Genomic DNA, 20,909 nt, shown 5'->3' with positions numbered 1-20,909 from the left:
AAGTCCAGGTTTTCTCAGGGTGCTAGGAGATAGGGTAATATTCTGTAACACAAATTACCTGGAGAACTCATCTTCTGAGTGTCATACTTAACATTTGTAAAACACGCTTCATTTGCAAAATTACATCGGCCAACACTGCCAGGAGACTGAGTCAATGTATATTCACTATGATAAATTTAGCTGAAATAAAATCTTATCCCTATAGCTCCTCCGAAAATGCATACAGCATGTTGAAGAATAAAGATGGTGGTGATGGTAGAGGAGGGCGAGAGAGGACAGAGAAGAAGGTTCATGTTATGTTCACGTGAATAAAAGTCACATGGGACAGAGAGAGAGTTACAATAGAAGGCTCACCTGTCTCACTTCTGCTGTACCATCCTATTCTCCAACAGCTCTATCAAGCAGTTTCTTCTAGTCTTTTGAAGAATTTTCCATTTGCACACACACCTAAAGGTGTGTGTGTGTGTGCACACATACATATTTTCTGATCCTCATTACTTGCAGATTCCATATTGGTGAATTTTCCTACTCCTAAAATGTATTTGTAACCCCAAAATCAGTGCTTGCTGGGCACTCATGATCACATGCAGACATGAAAAAGGTGGCCCCAAATCTGTCTCCTGAGTCACATTCCCAACTGACACTGAAGAAAGCAATTCTCTGCCTTCTTGTTTCAGCTCCCCATTGTAAACAAGTGTCCTTTGCAAGGCGCATATAATGCCAGGTTTTTCACATTTTTTTGTTTTTTGGGCAGAGGGTGATTTTACTGTTTAAAAACATCCCCATTATAGTGCTGAAGCACTGTCTAGTGGCTTGTTTTTGTTTTGGGGGTATTTTGTTGTTGTAGTCACTGTCCAGTTCTTAAGTACAAGAAAGCTATGGTATGCCTCCCAGGTAAGCTACATTCAGATATGAGTTATAGTGCTACTCACTATGAGTTCAATATTAATGAATCAATTACATATCAAATAGCAATAATAACTAACCTAACCCTGTATTTCTGCTAGGGGCAATGATTCAGTTTTCACTAACTCAGTGTTTACAGTGACTTTATAGACTATAAACCACAAATAATGAGAATCTATTATGTGAGTGCACATTTTTAATTTACAAAAATGGATATTTATGTACACTATATCCACTATTTTATATCTTGATTTTTTAACCTACTAATTCATTTTAGAAATGATGACATACCAGGTCATGAACATTTACTTTCTTCTTTTCAAATAATGCAGTTTTCCCTTGGACAATTTTGCCATTGTTGATACAACTAGCTGATAATGATAGAGGTTTCTTTTAATGACAAAACAATGCTTCAGGAAAACATTCTTATACTTAGATCTTTGCAAACCACACAGATCTCTGAATTAAGAGAATTATGGCTCTTCTAGAACAAATACCTAACAGCTGCAGCTGCCTTAGGAGCCATCAAAAATGTTTAGTAGATTGGTATTAGTACATAAGGTGTGGATTTGGCCTGTGACTCTGATGTGGCTGGGCAGCATCTACCACACTGAGCATGTTTAACAAATGTCACATAATTAGACCTTCTTCCATAGGTAAGGTCAGGGATTCATAACTATAGGATTCCTTTATTTGAGTGCCGGTGTAATTGCTCTGCATTTGTATACAAATCTGCTCCATGACCAAAGGCAGCAGATGTAAAGTGCTTTGTAAAGTGCTCTTTGTCTTGTGGCACCAAACCAACCCTCTTCTTAAAGAAAAATGCAGGCGTCATGTGTCAAAGAAAATCTAGCCGAAATTCTTGATCTGCCTCCCCACACTGCCACCCCTGTGTTTGAGTAAGGAACGAAGAAGCTTTAAGTAGTGAATGAAGTACCTCTGAATCAGGACCATGGCGAGGAGATTATGATGGCTGAGAAAAAATACTGCCAGTATAAAACCATGGGAGTAACTTAGGGGACAAAGAACTGTTGATAAAAATAAATGAGGGCTTCACATTTTCTCCAAGTCACTTCTCTGCTTCAAAATTTTCCTAGCTACAAACAAGATGCCTGAAGGACCACATACAGTACATCAACCTCTCAATGTATATATATAAGATTTGTGCAAAAAAAAAAAAAAAATGGCCATTTATAAGCCAACAAGTTTAAATAGCAACCAAAATTCCTTTATTCTCATAATTCATTAATGAAACCATTAGTTTTTTAATGATAATATTAACCACAAAAAGTACATTTGATATAATCAAAGATGGGGTGTCTGGGTGGCTCAGTCATTTAAGCATCAGACTTCAGCTCAGGTCATGATCTCATGGTTCGTGAGTTCAAGCCCCGCCTCTGTGCTGGCAGTACAGAGCCTGCTTAGGATCCCCCCCCACCTTTCTCTCTCTCTCTCTCAAAATTAATAAACTTAAAAAAGAAAAAGAAGAAATACCAGAAGGGCAGAAATTGAGTTTAAGTTAATTTTAGGCATTCACATTAGAAAATACATATTTTACTTGCGAAGTGGAGGCACCTCACCTCTCATGAAGTAGGGCAAGGAGCTTCCAGAAGTTGGGATCATCTTACCCGAAGTTGGGGTCATCTTACCCTGCTGCTCCTGCATGTCATGGGCCATGATCTCTTGGGCCTATAAGCAGGGTGCTAGGTCTGTTTAACATGGCACATTTAAATACAGGTGTTTGAGCTCATTTGAATTCATGGATGAATACATTTGCTTTCCCCTAATGAATCTGCCTAGTGAGATTGCTTATGTGTGTGTATGTGTAAGTGTGTGAGAGAAAGAAAGAAGAAAAGAGAGAAAGAGAAAGAAAGAAAGAAAGAAAGAAAGAAAGAAAGAAAGAAAGAAAGAAAGAAAGAAAGAAAGAAAGAAAGAAAGAAATGGAAGGGAGGGAGAGAGGGAGGGAAGGAAGGAAGGAAGGAAGGAAGGAAGGAAGGAAGGAAGGAAGGAAGGAAGGAAGGGGGAAAAGACAGCAAGAAGGAGCGATGGAGGCTTTTGGAATCCTCATATAATGTTTGTATGTGCTTTTCCCACTCCCACTTGCTGGAATTCTGGAGATATTTCTCCCCAGATTTCGATATCTGAAAGAAGCCACAGTGCTGCAACTGAAAGTACTAAGTATTAATTAATATCTTACTTGATCAATTCATATATTGGAGCCTTTAAAGAACAAGCCAATATATATTTTAACCCTCAAAGAGACTCCTTTTTCAGAATTCAGCTTCTTTAGAAGAAAGGTCATAAAAATTAATACCTTTTTCTGGCATTTAGAAATTTGTAGAAGAGAGAAATACTTTCTCTGGTAATGTACAGAGTGAAAAGCGAGAAAATGCTTAAAATATTATTTTTGGGGTGCATGGGTGGCTTAGTTAGTTGAGTGTCTTACTCTTTTTTTTTTTCAGTTTTTATTTTTTTATTTATTTATTTTTTTTTACAAATAGTTTATTGTCAAATTAGTTTCTACATAACACTCAGTGCTCATACCCAAAGTGCCCTCCTCCATGCCCATCCCCCCCTCCCCCCCACATCCATCAGTCCTCAGTTTTTGTCAGCATTCAAGAGTCTCTCATGGTTTGCCTCTCTCCCTTTCCCCCACCACTTCCACCCTTCTTCTCCCCCTTGTTCCTCCGTCAAGTTCCTCCTAATCCTCCTATACGTGCAAACATATGATATTTGTCCTTCTCTGCCTGACTTATTTCGCTCAGCATAACACCCTCAAGGTCCATCCATGTTGCTACACATGGCCAGATTTCATTGTTTCTCATTGCCATGTAGTATTCCATGGTATAGATAAACCACATCTTCTTGATCCATTCATCTGTTGATGGGAGTGTCTTACTCTTGATTTCGGCTCAGGTCATGATCCCAGGGTCATGGGATTGAGCCCTGTTTCAGGCTCTGTGTTGAGCATGGAAATCATTTAAGATTCTCTCTTTCTCTCTCTGCCCTTCTCCCCTGCTTGTGAGCACTCTCTCTCTCTCTCTAAAAATTAAAAAAAAAAAATTTAAGATTACTCTTCACATAATAGTTGAGCAAACAATAGTATTTGTAATGAATGTCACTATTCATTTCTTTTGCTCATTTTTTAATAACCATAGAGAATCTTCAGTAGATCAAGGTGAGGACAGATCACAAGACCTAAACTTGACGTCATTTTTGTAAGGGCAATGGGAAGGCTTGGCCACCAGTCCTGCTCTGACAGTAAATGACTGGTCTTGTGCAATTACTTAACATTTTTGCAGTCTCAGTTTTCCCCTCTAAAAAAAGGGCAGTGTTGGAGTAGTCCTACCAGCTCTATAATCTTATTACTTAAATCTGTCAAATCAGTAGTCCCTAACAGTGTTTTCAAATTAAAGCTTTAAGAATGTGCCTTTATCCAAGTATTTAAAAATAAAGACATTATAAAATATTTCCTGATTTCTGAGGAAAATCTTTTTGTTCAAGCTAAAAGAGCTTATACAGACAAAGGGAAATTTCTGGCTGCCTAATCTTGGCACTAAATACAATGCTGTTGTAAACTAAGTGATACATTGTGGTAATTCATTTGTTCACTCATTTATTCACTAAACACACATTTTTATATGTACTTATTATTGCAGTATCTCCTCCTCTGAAGAGGCTAAGAGACTATATTTGGTGAGGAAGTATAAAAATTACCATTGTGTGTGTGTGTGTGTGTGTGTGCGTGTGTGTGTCAGCAATTATATAAGGAGATTTCATAACTTGTACATTTCCACATTTATCATGTCTACATTTTTCAGATGGACGGTGCTTAGAGAGGTTAGTGATTTGCCCAAGGTCACACGCGTTCAGTGTGTGTGATTCTGAGAGCATTTCTCATTCCCTGGACACAGTTGCCAGCTCTGGGTTATGGCTCCATCTGCTTTTTAAATCTCCTCTACACACCACTGTCAGAGAGATTCTCAGAATCACACACACTGAGTCTTCCACCTGGTCATGCCAAACTCCATCAGGGCCTTGCTGTTGTCAAGAAATAGTGTTATACACCTCCGGCTGCTGCCTTAAACTGTTATTTACCATAAATCCCTACCTCTCTTCTTCTAGGACCTGTTTCTCTTCAATTACGTTCATCTTTCCTCTTCTACGGGGGCCCTTTCCCTAGGTTTTTATATTTGTGCAGACCTCCAGCTGCTTGGGGAAATAAAGAAAGGTTTAGTTTTACGCTGTTGCTCCCTAACCTACCATTCTCTCTCTCTTTTTACCCATTTAATTGTCAATTATGCAGCCTAATCTGTCTTCTCCCTTTCCCCTCCAAGCACTGTTTGGTGTCTTATCTCAAATTCTTTATAACTGCTGGGCACTTATCAGCATCTCTCTCAGGGACTGCAAAACTGCTTTCAAACCAGATTTCCTTGCTTTCACAGGAGGCTCTCTGAATACCACCCTCTCCCCAGGAGTCCCCGTTCCATACCTTCAGGGACACCCCTCACCTTGTGGATGCCTTTTGAAGTGCTGACTGCTGTGCCTGCATTGTAACAGGTTGTTGAGTTATTTTGGCCCTTTTTCCAGGATGTGATTTTTTTTCCTCCTGTGATACTAGATGTCCTCCTAGCACATGGTTCTGCACTTGCTGTTCACTCCTAGATCACTGAGTCTTCTTCTAGGTTCTGGCTGCTCCCCCTTTATCCTGCTTTCCATATAAACTGCCTCTTTTTACATTGACATCTTCATTTCTCTTCTTTTTAATACTTGCTCTCCACTGCAATTGTTCTTGTAGCCTTGGTTTTCCTGTGGATGCTGTATGGCACTGGTCTTCCTCCTCTCTGTCCCTTTCACAAACCCCTCTTTCCGCCTCACATGCCACTATTCCCTAAACCTCTCTCACTACACTCTTCCCCAACACCTTTATCATTTTTTCCTCCATCACCTCCACATTGGTAAATAATGACCCTCAGTCTTTCTCTCCCACTGCCCAAATGAGTTACATGTCCCATCTCTCCTTAAAGCAGAATTAATCAACTTGTACTTGGTCACAGTCACATTTGTTTGAAACCTGGAAACCTCTGATTCTCTCATCTCTTCTTCTTACCAAAAACTGATCAGGGATTAACTCTAGTTCTCCCTTTGAATTCTATTCTCCCTCCTTCACACTCTCAGAGCGGACACTCCAGGCTAGTCCTTGTCATGCAGTGTGGCCGGACCTCTCCCAGACAATTATTCTGGAGTAACCACTAGCGTGGCTCTTGAGGCAAAATGAAAACAAACAAAGACAAAAATAACACATAACAGAGTTACTGAGAATAGGTCTTTTAAATGTATTATCATGTGCTTTGCAGACCTATATTAAGATTGCAATGTGAGGGGCGCCTGGGTGGCTTAGTCGGTCGAGCGTCCGACTTTCGCTCAGGTCATGATCTCGGGGTTCGTGGGTTCGAGCCTCGCGTCGGGCTCTGTGCTGACTGCCAGCTCAGAGCCTGGAGCCTGTTTCAGAGTCTGTGACTCCCTCTCTCTCTGACCCTCCCCTGGTCATGCTGTCTCTCTCTCTCCTAGAAATAAATAAAATTAAAAAAAAAAAAAAGATTGCAATGTGAAAAGGGCCTTTGGACCAACAACTAACCAAAAAGAAAAAAAATCTGGTAATTGCCTTTAACCTTATTTGGAGAAAAAACATGTGATCTTTCACTGATAACACTTGTGAGTGTTATGATAACTACCTTTGAATTAGAGGAATATTATGTTTTCTCCAGCACAATGTGATCATAATGTCTTAACTATTCTTGTTTAAGGTTGTCTAGGTTACCTCACTTAGGACCATCTATAAACTTATTTTTATTATCCATTTCTTGCCCCAAAGCCTGGAATAAAACTCCATACCTATGAGCTCTGGAAAATAGCTCTCAGCAGCATGACCCAACTAGTTTGGGAACAGTAATTTGTAAAGTAACTCATCAAGTCCAACACTGGAAGTGAACACTCTGGAACCATATAAGGGAATTTTTCCTGCTAAAGATAAGTTATACTTTCAGTAGGATGATTACTATTCTCTTCTTCTGAGAGAAGACAATAACGGGCCACTGAAGCATTATGGTCAAACCAAACTGGTGGCCTGAATGACTGTCTAGAAGCTAACATGATTGGCACAAATGTCAGGACTGAATACTTTTTTCTTCCCTTTCGTGTCTCTTGTCTTACCTTTGGAAGGTCTGCAGGACTATCTCAGTTTAAGATTAAAGTAAGGCAACATAACTAGGGTAACTCATTCATTTGGGGTGATTCTGAAACATCACATTGTGACCTTACCTGGCTCTCTTTTAGAGGAAAAAGAAAACAAAAAACATGATACCAGTTTGACTGTGTAAGCTTGGTAAAATGTTGCTCCTAAACAAAGTGACTGTCATTTCTAGTTGTCAAGGACAGCAAGAGTAAAAGTCGATGTTCCTTGGGTTCAAGATCCTATCTTGAAGGTTAAAAATGGGTTCCCTCGAAGTCTTTTGTATTGCCATTCAGCTTCTCTACCTTTTCCATTTGATGAAGCAAAACAGAGCTATAGGATCTTATCATCTGGCATGGAAAATTTTAAACTAATTTAATCTCACCTTGTAATTCATTAACTTGATTGCTTATCTAGCTCAGAAATATATTTGAAGGTTTGGTTGTAGTCTTAAGAACATGACTGAAAAGCACCTTAGAGATCACAATGAACACAGATTCTTCCATTTACTGATCTTACTTTCAGTCTGAAGTGAAAGCTGGAGATCCATTTCCCACATGCCTAGAGAAAGTCAATCAAATGTGAAGCAGTATTTCTGAAGTGTTCCAAGGACATGGCATGCAGTGGGCATTCAATTATTGAATGAATGCATGCAAGAATGAATGAATGAATTCTAGGCCCCCTGAAAAGCTGGGTATAATATAAGATTTTCCTTCCATGTACCAGAATAAAGAAGTTAACACTATTAGAAATTTGAGTATATAATGAAGATAGGCATTTCATTTGATTTAAACAACAATAACAACAACAACAACAACAACAACAAACTTTTGGCTTACATTATTGTTCTTCAGCCATTTTGGGGGTAAAAAATAACATTCCTAAACAAAGTATTATGAAGCAGCACTGGTTTATTTTCTATTTTTAAAAATACTTTGGAGGAAATTAAACATACTCAGAATGTTTTATTAACTAGAACATTTAGTTTAACTAGTTTAATTACTACTCTTTGGAAATTACTATGATCAGTGGGAACTCCTGTATTTGGTCTTTGTGTGGGAATGCCCTGAGCAGAACGCCCACCTGCACAGGCAATTGAACACCCAGCTCCAAAGTTTCCCAAGGGGTCAAGACACTGGCAATCAGCAGTTCTTCATATGGTGATTCTGGAGTTTACCTTGTAAACCCTTTCAATAGCAGCAACAGCTAAAAGCTGCTGGAAACAGGCCAGTCATTGCTTTTATCCTAAGTCAATTCAGATAAATGGTTTCTGGAGCTCAGGAAACAGTAAACTAATATCCTTCTGGAATAAAAATTCCTTGAGAGAACAGGTTGTGTTTTATTTCCATTCAGCCCTGGTAGTTCCTACTCAGGCCCATACACATAATATGGGGTCAGGTTATTGAACAAACATTCATGAATTATGTCCTAACTTTATAAATCAGAAAGCTGAGGGGTGCCTGGGTGTCTGAGTCAGTTAAGTGTCCTACTCTTGATTTCTGCTCAAGTCGTGATTTCACTGTCTTGAGATTGAGCCCCACGTCAGGCTCCATGCTTAGCATGAGCCTGCTGGGATTCTCTCTCCCATTATCTCTCTGCCCCTCCCCTGCTCATGCTCTCTCAAAATAAATATACATTGAAAAATGTCTCTTTAAATACACATTTAAAAAATAAATCAGAAATCTGAGAAATGTATCCAACAACTCAAAACATGAGGAGAAGAATCTAAATTTTCAATCCTATCTAGTCCTAGATTCATTCAGTTATGAGAGAAAATAGGCTTAGAGAAATGGAAGGCTCCCATTCTATAAAAGGTTATGGAAATAACTTTCACATGGTCTGTGCTTTTGAAAAATTTCCAAGTAGGAAAAAATACAGGTGGTTTTCTATTTCCTATGTACTCCTGTGACACTTACATTCTGAATCCATGCTTTAGTCTTCCAATTAAAAAGTACAGGAAAAAGTACAGCTCTCTGCTGCCAAATTATAGATCTATTTCTTGGCTCAATGAATTAGGAAACTCCTAATGACTATAACAGTCTATGTGTTAAATATTTTTAAGTTAACTACTATTGTTTACATCACAAACATATTTAGACTTCTTTAATGTATCTTCCTCTATAATTGGATCTGGAATAAAAGTTATTTCCAATTTGTCTATCAACCATATATGCAGTCAGTCTCCAAGATGAAAAATGTGACCTTTCATAAACTACTTATTACATATCTATCTGAATATTCCAGATTTCAGAAATAATAAATAGATATTAGAAAACCTCAGAGGAATTTTAAGACTTCAGTCCCTTATTTTCTAAGAAATTTGAGCTTAACTAAAACTTCAAGAAAAGTTGAGTTCTCTAGCCCTCACATCTTTCTGGAGGCCTCTATTAATTACTGCAGTGCAATGTGTAAATTAGGTGCCCCAGTTTACTTATGCAGTGCACTCTTGGAGCTTGTAAGCAATTATAGGATCAATGCATCTCTTGATTAAGAGTAGACAGCTTTAAAGGAAGAGAATTAAATTATACAACATGGTATAAAGAAATGTCCAGAAACACCATTCCAAAAAGATGGATGCATGGAGAGGAAAGATAAAACAAACAAAAAATTGGGAGTAGCTTAATTGAGAGGGGAGGGGTGGACAATGGAACAAATGGGAGAGGGAAAAGAAGAAATGCCTGGGGGGGAGGCAGGAGGGAATGTATATATAAGAGGAGACAGAGATAAGCATGGAGGAGAAATAAAATGTATTTATACTAGCATGAAGAAAACAAGCTTATTTTATTAGTTTAAAGAAAGAAACTCCTGTAAATTCAGTTTGGAGAAAATGGTTCTATGCTCAGCCATTATGAAACTTAAGCAAGTTCTGTTATTTTTAAGTGAATCTTAGGTATTCTGCGTGAAAGTATAAATTAGAAATTTAATGTTCATAGGAAATGGTACTAAGAAGCAATAACAGCAATTTGGGTCTTCAATACAAATTGCTCTACAATTTAAACTACGAGAACTTAAAATTCATGTTTGGGAAAACAAAAGATTATAAGATTTAAAAGGTCCAGGGGTGCCTGGGTGGCTCAGTGGGTTAAGCGTCTGACTTCGGCTCACGTCATGATCTCATGGTTCCTGGGTTCGAGCCCTGTGTTGGGCTCTGTGCTGACAGCTAGCTCAGAGCCTGGAGCCTGCTTCAGATTCTATATCTCCCTCTCTCTGACCCTCCCCTGCTCACGCTGTCTCTTGCTCGCTCGCTCTCTCTCTCTCTCTCAGAAATAAATAAAACGTTTAAAAAAATAAGATTCAAACGGTCCTGTTAGTAGCAATATGTAGGGTGAATTTTGGTTAAAAATAAAGAATGAAAATCTGGGAGATACTAAAGAGGGTACTTTGGTTTCCTCAGACAGAAATTATTTGTGAAGAATTAGATAAATGATCTGATTTGAAGACAATGCAAAAATGTAATTAAGAGCTAAATAGTCCAAATAATAAAAGTTATGGGAGGTAAATGGAGGTAAGGAAATAAGCCAAAGCTATCAGGAAACCTTTATGAAACTACAACTTGAGCTGGTTAGGATTTGAAGACAGAGGAGTAAACATTCGTAATATTATTAATTTATATGGACTTCTCTGGTACTAGATCATAAGGGATTTTAACTATTGTTCATTTTTTTCACCAAATATTTATTATGCATATACTACATTACTAAGAGCTATCTATAAGAGACCCAAAAGCAGTTTTTATAAATATGCTATCTGATAGGAGGATCCCTAGGCCCACAGGTACCATCACAATCAAGATATAATAACTAAGAACATGGGCCCTCAGCCAATTTGCCTTGGTACAAAGCCTTATTCTGCCATTAATTCAGTGGCTGACCTCAGGCAACTACTGAGCCTCTCCCTACCTCAGAATTCTGATCTGTTAAAGGGAGATGATGATATTAATAGTATCATTTAGAGCTATTCTCTGGATTAAAAGAGTTGATGTGCATAAAGCATTTAGGACAATGTCCAGCACATAATCAATAATTAAAATGACTACTGATGATGGTAAATAATCTTCTTTCCTATAACTTATCCTCTCTTGCTTTCCCCCTTAGTCTTGTATTTCCTTCTAGCTAGTGTTCCAACCTCTCTTCTTATATTCTTGCTAGGCTAACTGAATATATGGTTTATATTTACTGTTTCATCTCTTCATTTCTGACTCATTTCTCAATTAAGAGCATTCTGACTTCTGTCCTAACCACTTCACTGAAGGTTAACAATTGGCGAGCTTACAAAATCAATGAAGACTTCCACACTGCCAGATCTAATGGTAGCTCCATGGTCTTTATCTTTCTAAATCACTATCTACATTTCATACTTGACTCCTTTTTGGAACATATCTTTGATTTCCCTGGCCATCTTACCATTTTTTAAAAATCTATTGTTTCCTTACATCTTGCTGTCTATTCCTTTTAATGTCTCCCACTTCCTCTGCTTATGTTTATATGTTGGTATCGCCCAGGTTTACATCCTTTAATTATTATTGCCCTCTCTCTTTTTATGCACTCCTTGTAGTTTTAACTCTCATTTGTGCTTTTACGTCTTTTAAGTTTTTATTCACAGCTGCTGGGAATATATAGCTGGAAGTCTCAGTCACTAAAAGCTCAACATCTCCACCACTAAATTCATTTTATCACCCCCAACATTCCACTCACCCTGTTGTCTGTTTTTGTGATCTCAGTTAATGGCCCCACTATCTAGCCAACCACTCAAATCAGGAATCCAGAAATAAAAAATCTATCTGTCTTCTTCATTTTCCAAATTCACTTCATTAATTTCAACTCTATCATCATATTTCAACTTAATCACCATATTTTTAATACATTTCTATTCCATCATATTTTTTTTCTCCATCTTTATTACCACTGCCCCAGTCCAAGTCCAAATTATTTCTTGTCTAAGTTGAAACATCAGTTTCAAAAGATCTCCTACCTCCTCCTTCAAGCCAGCCTTAACGGAGCTGGCAGAGTGATCAATCTAAAATAGAAATTCAATATCATTACATGCCCAAAGCCCACCTAACTGAAAGACTGCCTTTCACCTACAGGATAAAATCCTAGACCTTTAAGATAGTAAAGTCCTCCTTTAAGATAGTAAGACAGTTCTCCACTACATTATTTCTACTTTCCTCTATAGTTTCAATAACAGCCACCATTCTAAGTGTGATTATACACATATATAATTTATATGATGTTGTAATACCTTGATGGAATATTATTATGCCTACTTTACAGATTTAGTAAGTACTATTGAAAGTAACTTGTTCATAGTTACCAAATTAATAATACTGATAATCGAATCCAAATGTAATCATATTCCCTAATGGAATTTCCTTGAGGTCAGGGTCCACATCATTCCCTTTTTTGAATCACCAGCATCTAGCACATTAACTGATTCACATAATGGCTGTTAATTAAATATTAAACTAAATTGACTATTAAAAAATGAAATGAGAAATTATAATATGATTATAAAAGATCATCCTACCACTGACTGAAGAAAGAGTAGAGATTCTAGAATTACCTCACTGGTAAATGGAAGCAACAGACATTATAACTGAGTTTGTAAAAATTGCTCATATATACTTAAATATCTTTCAAATTATGATATAATCTCCATATTGCCAAGAGTAACTTTATGATTCTTTTTCTTTTTAAACTGCATTTTATTCAGATGTCTTACTTTCAGGGGAGCAAAATAAAGTGAATGTAAATATTTTCATTAACAAGTCTCTATTCAATGACAGTGTATGTGTGTGTATTATGTGTTTATTGGTATGTGTATGAAATATATGTGTGCATATATAGCCATATATAATAAAAAAGCTCAACCTATCTTTAAGTTTAGAATTAGATGATGTCAATAGCATTTAGAAAACTCATTCTTTGGACACACTGGTAACAAAAGATCAAAACGCTCAGCTGAAACTCTGAGAACCATCAAAGAATTATAGTAATTATAAAAAAAAATAGAGTTGTGAGGTCAATCTATCTCCCAGGTTGCAACAAAATAAAACTTCAAATAGCATACTTGTAATAGTTGAAGAAAAGCAAATTAAAATGGAAACATCTACAAATCATTAAACATAACTCTGAACTGCAGTTATTCAACAACTGGACTTCACGTAGTTTCACACCACTGGGTTAGGATAAAACATGCTCTGCTGGCATTTTCATCTGCCAAAATAGCCATCTGCAATTAAAAATTAAAACTGGCACCACTTCTTTGCAAGTACTTATCAAAAGGCTGCTGGCAATTTTCCTTGTTTATAGTGTTTCTTGTATCAAGACTTCATTCCATTTTGAAATATTCTTTTCTCAGGTATTATTTATTTTAGGCCATAATATTCCCAATACTAATATTTTAACACTTTCAATACTTTAGTTCAATATTAATATGAGCCTCAAAAACTACAGCATTGTTTAAATTTCTGGAAACAAATCGATTTGAAGGATATATGCATCATTTTATGTTACCATCTTAGCAAGGAATATAGCAGTATAACTTGGATAAGTCCTCTTCATATTTAAAAGAAGTAGATGATGTTTAAGAAATGCAGGAGTAAAAATAAAATCCAAGTATCAATCTATGGACATAGCTTTAACTCAGAATAGCATATATATGTAAATAATAAAGTCATTCATTGGGTCTAATTGAATCCTGACACAGGGAGCAAACAGTAGTGTAAACTCTTGTTTTCTACCAGGAAATTAGTAGTATACTTTGGAGATTGGGGATATCAGTAGGTGAATCAGGGTGTACATAAAACCATCTTCTATGTGGCAGACACTGTTCTGGGTGCTGAGGACAGGATGGACAGAGTCCCTGCCTTTAAAGAATTGGGCAGAGACAGACAACAAACTAATCCCTTCTTCAAGCCTAGGAGAAGGCTTGGTTACTATGTGGCGTACAACTTCACCAGGAGTTAGGAGAGTAAAGTTAAAGTGATCATTTAGCAAGTGGTTCAGCAGCTAAATATGAGGGAAGAGAAAATGATAAAATATCAGATCCCTTCTATTACAAATATACCTTCCCTTTGTGATAGAATCTTAGACTATCTGTAGCATCCTCCACCATTTGGCTCCATCACAGACACTGGACAATGATGTGTCCATTTCACAGATAAAGATTTGGATATCCCAAAGGGTGAAATGGCTCATTCCATGTCACAAAGCTAATTAGTAGGAAAGTAGGAAGCAAAGCAATGATCTCCCACTTCTATCCTTAAACCTTTCTCCTCAAAATGAAGTATCAATATCTTCTAAGAGAATAAAAAAGATTTTGTAGTTCCATCAGCTTTTTTAAAAAATGTTTTATTTATTTTTGAGACAGAGACAGAGCATAAGAGGGGGAGGGGCAGAGAGAGAGAGGGAGACACAGAATCTGAAGCAGGCTCCAGGCTCTGAGCTGTCAGCACAGAGCCTGACACGGGGCTCGAACCCAAGAACAGATCATGACCTGAGCCGAAGTTGGACGCTTAACTGACTGAGCCACCCAGGTGCCCCTAGTAGTTCCATCAGCTTTAGTTCACTCTGAAACTCCTTTATGAAAAGCTTCTAAGAAAAATTATTTATTCACTCATTAAGCAAGCATTTACTAAGAGCCTACTAGGTACCAGGCATCTTGCTAGGTGCTTCGGATTCAGAGATAAGTAGTTCTCCTTATCTCTGGGTAGGAGGTCTGCCCTTCTGTGGGAGAGCCAGACCAAGTAGCTCACAGTGAAAACAGTGCGGCAAGCACCATCATACTGACATCCTGAAGTGCCATAGAGCCTAAGACTGGGGACACCTAAATTATTCTGGCAGTGGGGAGATGTGCCTAAGAGGAAGCGATCCTTGAATTGTGTTTTAAAGAAAGAGTAGGAGTTAACAGCCAGAATGCATGGAGTGGCAAGAATTAAAAGAAACAGCACAAGCAAAAGCAAAGTAGTGAGACACATTGAGTAAGGCTGGGGTTCAGAGTGTACAACAGAGGTGAAGAAAGAAAGACAGATGGACAGAGGCCATGTCATAAAGTGTCTTGTGTACTATTCTAAGGAATTTGGCTAACTATACTGCTGTCTCTACTTTCCCAACTGTTAACCATCCTCAATCCATTTAATTCACACTTACGACCCTCATCACAAAGATTATAGGTAAGAAAAGGATATGATAAGATGTACATTTTAGGAAAAACACTATGGTGCCAGAGTAGAAAGCTGGAAGACTGAGAGCAGAAGCTGGATGATTAAGCAGGAGAATATTACAAATAATCCACTGGAGAGATATTGAGAAACAGAGAGGGATAGTAGCAATAGCAAAGGAGAGAAGGGAATATATATGAAATATATTTATAAAGTGAATACACAGAATTTAATGATTATTTGGATGGCCAGAAGGACCAAGTTTGATAAAAACAAAGGTATCAAGGGTGAGTTGGAATTTCTTAGCTTGGGTGACTGGACTGTTTCTTCTAATTTAAAATACCTATAAATTCTGATCCATGGCATTACACCAGGCAAAGATATGCCTGACAAAGTAGGGGATACATGTATCTGCCACCCTGTTTCCCATGGTTTTTTAGAACCACGTTTGCTGCATCAATACATTTTATATATGAAGCCCCATCATGTGTTCTACTACCACCATTATTCTTCTAAACTTTTCCCAAAAAGAAGATGAATTAAAAATGGACACAGGTTCCTAGGTGGCTCAGTTGGTTAAGCGTCTGACTCTTGATTTCAGTTCAGGTCATGATCTCGTGGTTTGTAAGTTTGAGTCCTGCATTAGGCTCTGCACTGACAGCACAGAGCCTACTTGGGATCCTCTGTCTCATCTCAGCTCGTCTCTTCTTCTCTCTCTCTCTCTCTCTCCCTCCCCCCTCCCTCCTCTCAAAGTAAATACATAAACTTTAAAAAAAATGGACAAACAACATTTAAAGAAATATATCACCTCATAGCTGTCTGGTAAATCCTTAAGAATAGTAAGGGAACAGATTCTCCTAATCCCCACTAATTCATAAAGATTGGAAGAAAGTATTTGAAGTAGATCATCTCTTGTTCTTGCCAGATATCTCCTCAGTAGATATATACTCTTGAAAACACATTTTATACCATTAAAATGCCATTATAATAATGACTTTTACATATTTAACAGAAAGTTGTCTTTACCTGAAATATAACTTTAAACCTACTTTTCTTGCTTTTTGGCAGTGAAAATACTGGTTGACCATGTAAATCCATCCCTGAAGTACCTCATTAATCACAGTGCACTTGCTCTTGGCAAGAATCTTAATGTGCTACAAACACTGTTATTAAAATAAGATTTGGGGATTCCCAGGCTGGCAGGGAATTAGTTACACTGCTTTAGAAATTATTTTCACATAATTTCCTTAATTATTAGTGGTCTTGTTAGACTCACAGCTCAAAGTAACTTTTACTCACTTAATGTGTAAAGTCAGCTCTCTAAATAAACTGTAAGAAGCAATTGCCAAAGATGGCTTGTCCCTCAGGGTGGGCTATAGGTGTGTAGAATCCTCCCAGAAGATGATCTTATCCATTTCCTCTTCCTGCTAATGTGAATCTTGCACCGCTATCTAATTGCTCAAGCATTAGAGTTTCAGAGTCTAGAAATGTATAAAGCAAAACTTCCTATTAGCACATGATATTGACAAACACATAATTTATTTCATGTCTACCACTAAAGGCATTGATAGGCTAATAAAAAGTGTGGTGAGTAGAGAATTATCCAAACTTGAACCTCTTGAAAAATTATTTGTTAAAGATTTTAAATTATGTAAGGCCATAAAAGTCTGTTAAACACCAATATATTGAAAAGAAAATTTTGCATTACAGTAAATCCTCATTCATGTTCAAGGGCAAAACTTAGGACATGTAAAGCATGAACATCAGTCAAAGTTGTCTCTCTCTCCAAATATACAGTGCATAATTTACCGAAAATTAAAACTTACCAATGGCATCATATCGTAAATTCAAATCTACAAATATTCTGAAAGTACGCTTGTAAAAAAAAAATCTTTTTCCATACAGTATATATTTTGCTGCCAAACTGAACACAGATCATTATTGCTAAATGTTTTAGTAGACTCTGACAGGTTAAAAGAATTTATCTGGCTCGCTAGGTAACATGATTAATTATATCAATTATATCAAATCAGGAAGGACAAACATGAAAAGTATCATAGTGTTTCTCTATGTCTATCATCTAGTACAGTGACCACATCTAAATCAATGTGAATCTTAAATTAGGTGAATAGTAAAAGTTATACCTTTTGATGTAATAATGATGCTACACAGTGTTCTCCTTGTGTGCATTGTAACATGGAAAGTTGGCTGGAATATTCTACCTAATGTTACATATTCACATCAATCTGAGACTGTAAAATTTTCCAGACACCAGAGCCCCACAGATTGTAGACTCCACCAATTTCCTGACTCCTACGTGTCAAATTCCAGGTTCACCTATTTACAAAACCAGCTCCTTCTTCCATGTTATTTCAAAAAATGCTTCTGGTGTTGACGCCAATCCTCCATCCCAGGTGAGAACTATATTTGGATGACATGCCTCATTTCTAAAAGAAACCTAGTTTATGTGTTCAAAACCTATTTTACTAGGAAACAAGGAACGGATCAATGAGTGCCTGCAACTTTCTCTACAGGTCTCCTTAGGCTGATGTCTTTGTATTTCATTTTAACATAAAGAAACGGGGGAAAGAACTAAAAAGAGATGAAAATGAGAAAAAAAAGAAATAATTACATAGGGTGTAACGGCATAAAAACTACCTTAAAACGTCCAGATAAATCTAACTCTAACAGGAGACTGAATGAATGGACCTTGTGGGAAAAACAGTAGTAAACTTTAAAGCCACTGAAAGGTTTTAAATGCCTAAGGGAAAAATAAACATTTGCTTCCAATCATTTTCTCATTAAGCATTCTCTGCTAGATGGTGAAGGCGTACACACACGCACACACACACACACTTTTGACTCGGCGGCACAAATGCCTACTTAACCCACTGCCTGATCCCTGTCCCAGGCGGCCCATTTGCGCCTCTGCTGTGGCACGTTGGCCCGGGCTCCTGAGCCCCAGGCTATGTACTGGCCTCTACCACTGCGCGGGAGCATCACCTCGCCCCGCCCAGCTCGTCTTTTCTAGACCTTAGCCACCTCGGTGGCAGAAAGGACTACACGGACTGACAGATTTTCCGTTAGTGGTGGAGACGGTGGCGAGGCGTGTTTCCGGGCGCACTTAAAACCTAGCTGCACTCCCCACCAAGTGGCAGCTTCCCCAGCTCCGCCCCCAGGACTGAGGACCCAGCCCTCCGTTTCTCCTCTCACTGCCCGGTCCTAGCCTGGCATCACCTCCTAACCTCTCCAGTACACTCTCACGAGCCTCACACCGGCGCACGTCCTCCCTTCGCTTTTCCCAGCTCCCGGGCGCCCCTCGCGGTTGAAATTTATGTATCTCGACACCTAATAGCTCCCAATTATCCGCGCAGCCTAAGTCCTGGGTCCGCCTGGCTCTCGCCTTCGGTGCCTAAAACTGCGGGGCAGCTCATTGGGTGTGTGAGGGAAGACGGCTGAGTCTGTAGAGGTGGAGGAGGTGGGGCTGAGGGAGGAAGAAGGCTCTAGGAGGAAGACCATAAACACGTGCAAAGAAATAAAAGCCACCACGTGTGCGCGCGAGTGTGAGTGAGTGTGTGTGTGTATGTGTGCACGCGCGCGCGCCAGGCCAGGGCGTGGGCGCGGAGCGCGTCCCAGGGGGCCAGGCACACAGACCCCCCGGAGCGGGCGTGGCGGGGGGCGCGCGGGGGCCGCGGGTACTTACACGAAAGCGTGGTAGATGAACGCCCAGCCGCGGGGTCTCTCCAGCACGTTGTACAGATAGTTCTGCACCCGCCGGTACTTGACGTTGCGCCGGCAGCTCTGGCTACTGGTGTACGAGAGCGGCTTCCCCAGTAGGCTCATCCGGGCCCCCTGCTTGCCCCGGCGGCTCTCCCTCAGGCCGCCGCCGCCGCCGCCGCCGCCGAGCGCGGCCGCGCGGGTGCCCAGCAGCAGCAGGCCGTCGCCCCTGGCGGCGGCTGAGTTCAGCAGCACCCTGCCCCGGCCCGACTCCACATCCTTCATGCCGCTGCCCAGGCGCCCCCCGCCCGCCGCCGCCGCCGCCGCCGCGCCGCTCTTCACCCAGAGCCCGGCGGCGCCGCCCTCCTCTCCTCCCGCGTGGTGGCGGGGCATGGCATCACCACGGGCACCGCGAGGGGGGCGCCAGTGCCTGTGGCGGGGGCAGCGGCCTCATGCGCGCGGGCGGGTTTCGAGGAGGAAGCCGTGGCCGACGGAGCGCCCGCCGGCCCGCGACCTCCGAGCTAGGGGCGGGGAAGCAAGCAGCCGGCAAACCGCTGGGGCTTTGGGGTGGGGGCGGAGAGGGGCGTGCGAAGGAGGCCCAATTTCTGGCAGTCTTTAGCTTCGAATTCGAAATCAGGACCTGTGTGGGGCGTCACTTTGACAGGGTTTCCCTTGCTTCCTCTTATTACCGCAGCTAGCACTCCCTCCTTCCCAAGTGCCCCCAGGGCCGGACCCGCGGAGTGCCGGGCGCTCCGAGGCGCGCTCCCAGCCGCGCACACCCGGTCCCAGGCTCCCGCCTTTCCTCTCTCACTAGATTCCCCACGCCCTGACTGCGTCCGCCCCCTCCCCTGGCTCCAAAGCCCCTCTTGGAGGCGGGAGTGTGGTTGAGTTGCCTCAGGGGCTTTGGAGCTGTCCGGAAGGTAAGTCGGCCTCGCGCCCCGAAGAGAAACTGGAGATGCAGGTCTCCGCTCACTCCCGCCGCTAAGATGCCGGCCAGGTCCCGCTGTCGTTTCCGCAAGAGGGGTGTGTGGAACGGCCCTGACCTGCCCTTCAGGTACCAGCCAGTACCTGAGCGCGTGGGGCGACGCTCCGGGCAGTGGCGCTCGGGTCCCCGCCAGTTCAGTGTGCAGACCGGCAGAACACTACTCCCAAGCCGGAGAGGCGGGCAGCGGGCATCTCCCCGAGGCTCCCTCCAGCTCTCAGGCTGTGACTTTCCATCCCAGCATCAGGCAGCGAACCCTCGAGTAACTGGACATCCCTTCCCAGCCCGGGGGGTGGAGTGTAGGGAGGGCATAAAAGCCGCTGAGTAGCTCCTCCGCAGCTAAGGAGTTGCCTGCCCCTGGGCTCCGCCTGACAGCGGCGCGAAGCACGGGAGAGCGAATTGGGTTCCCTTCGTCAGGAAATCTCCATTTAAGTCCGAAAAAGTCACAAAACTGTTAAGTGCCAGCGGCGGCCCCAGAGTCTGCGAGAACAATCCTGGAGGGAGGAGAGCCCAGGACACCGGCTTGTCGGGGTCCTTCCCTCACCCCTTTAGGCTGTAACTTACACGGTGAGACACGTGTGGCGAGTTAGGACTGTTTGAGTCTCCCACCACCTGACACTCTAGAGAACCAAAGCGTGCGCGTCCTTGGCGGGGATGGAGGCCACGATGCTACTGGCTTTGGCCTCTGGCCGTCAGCAACATTGCATTGTAAAGCTTAAGCAGTTAAACCTCACAGTCCGTGTGGGGAAACTGAAAGGAAGCCAGGCTTGGGAACTTCTACCAAAAGAGTGGATTCTCACACTCCCCCCACCCCCTCAGCCACCCCTACAATATTACGAAAGAAAACAACCACCAAGTTAGATTGAAGAAAGAACTAACGTTCCACCAGAGCATATGGTCTCAAGGTAGTG

At 40.9% G+C, this 20,909-nt stretch overlaps 1 protein-coding gene across 2 annotated transcripts in view; it reads right to left on the bottom strand.

Moving 5' to 3' along the window:
* Positions 1–20,226, bottom strand: part of KCNQ5 (potassium voltage-gated channel subfamily Q member 5) — a 542,946-nt gene extending 522,720 nt beyond the window's left edge. For both annotated transcript variants that reach the window (XM_039248929.1, XM_039248928.1), the window contains exon 1: positions 19,003–20,226. In XM_039248929.1, the coding sequence (XP_039104860.1) occupies positions 19,003–19,409 (407 nt within the window). In that variant the 5' untranslated portion in view covers positions 19,410–20,226. The remainder of the gene's footprint in view (positions 1–19,002) is intronic.
* Positions 20,227–20,909: the final 683 nt, after the last annotated feature.

The sequence above is a fragment of the Hyaena hyaena genome, unplaced genomic scaffold (genome assembly GCF_003009895.1).
Source record: "Hyaena hyaena isolate Hyena2069 unplaced genomic scaffold, ASM300989v1 scaffold_322, whole genome shotgun sequence".
Taxonomy (NCBI): domain Eukaryota; kingdom Metazoa; phylum Chordata; class Mammalia; order Carnivora; family Hyaenidae; genus Hyaena; species Hyaena hyaena.
This window is presented reverse-complemented; position numbering and strand designations above follow the sequence as displayed.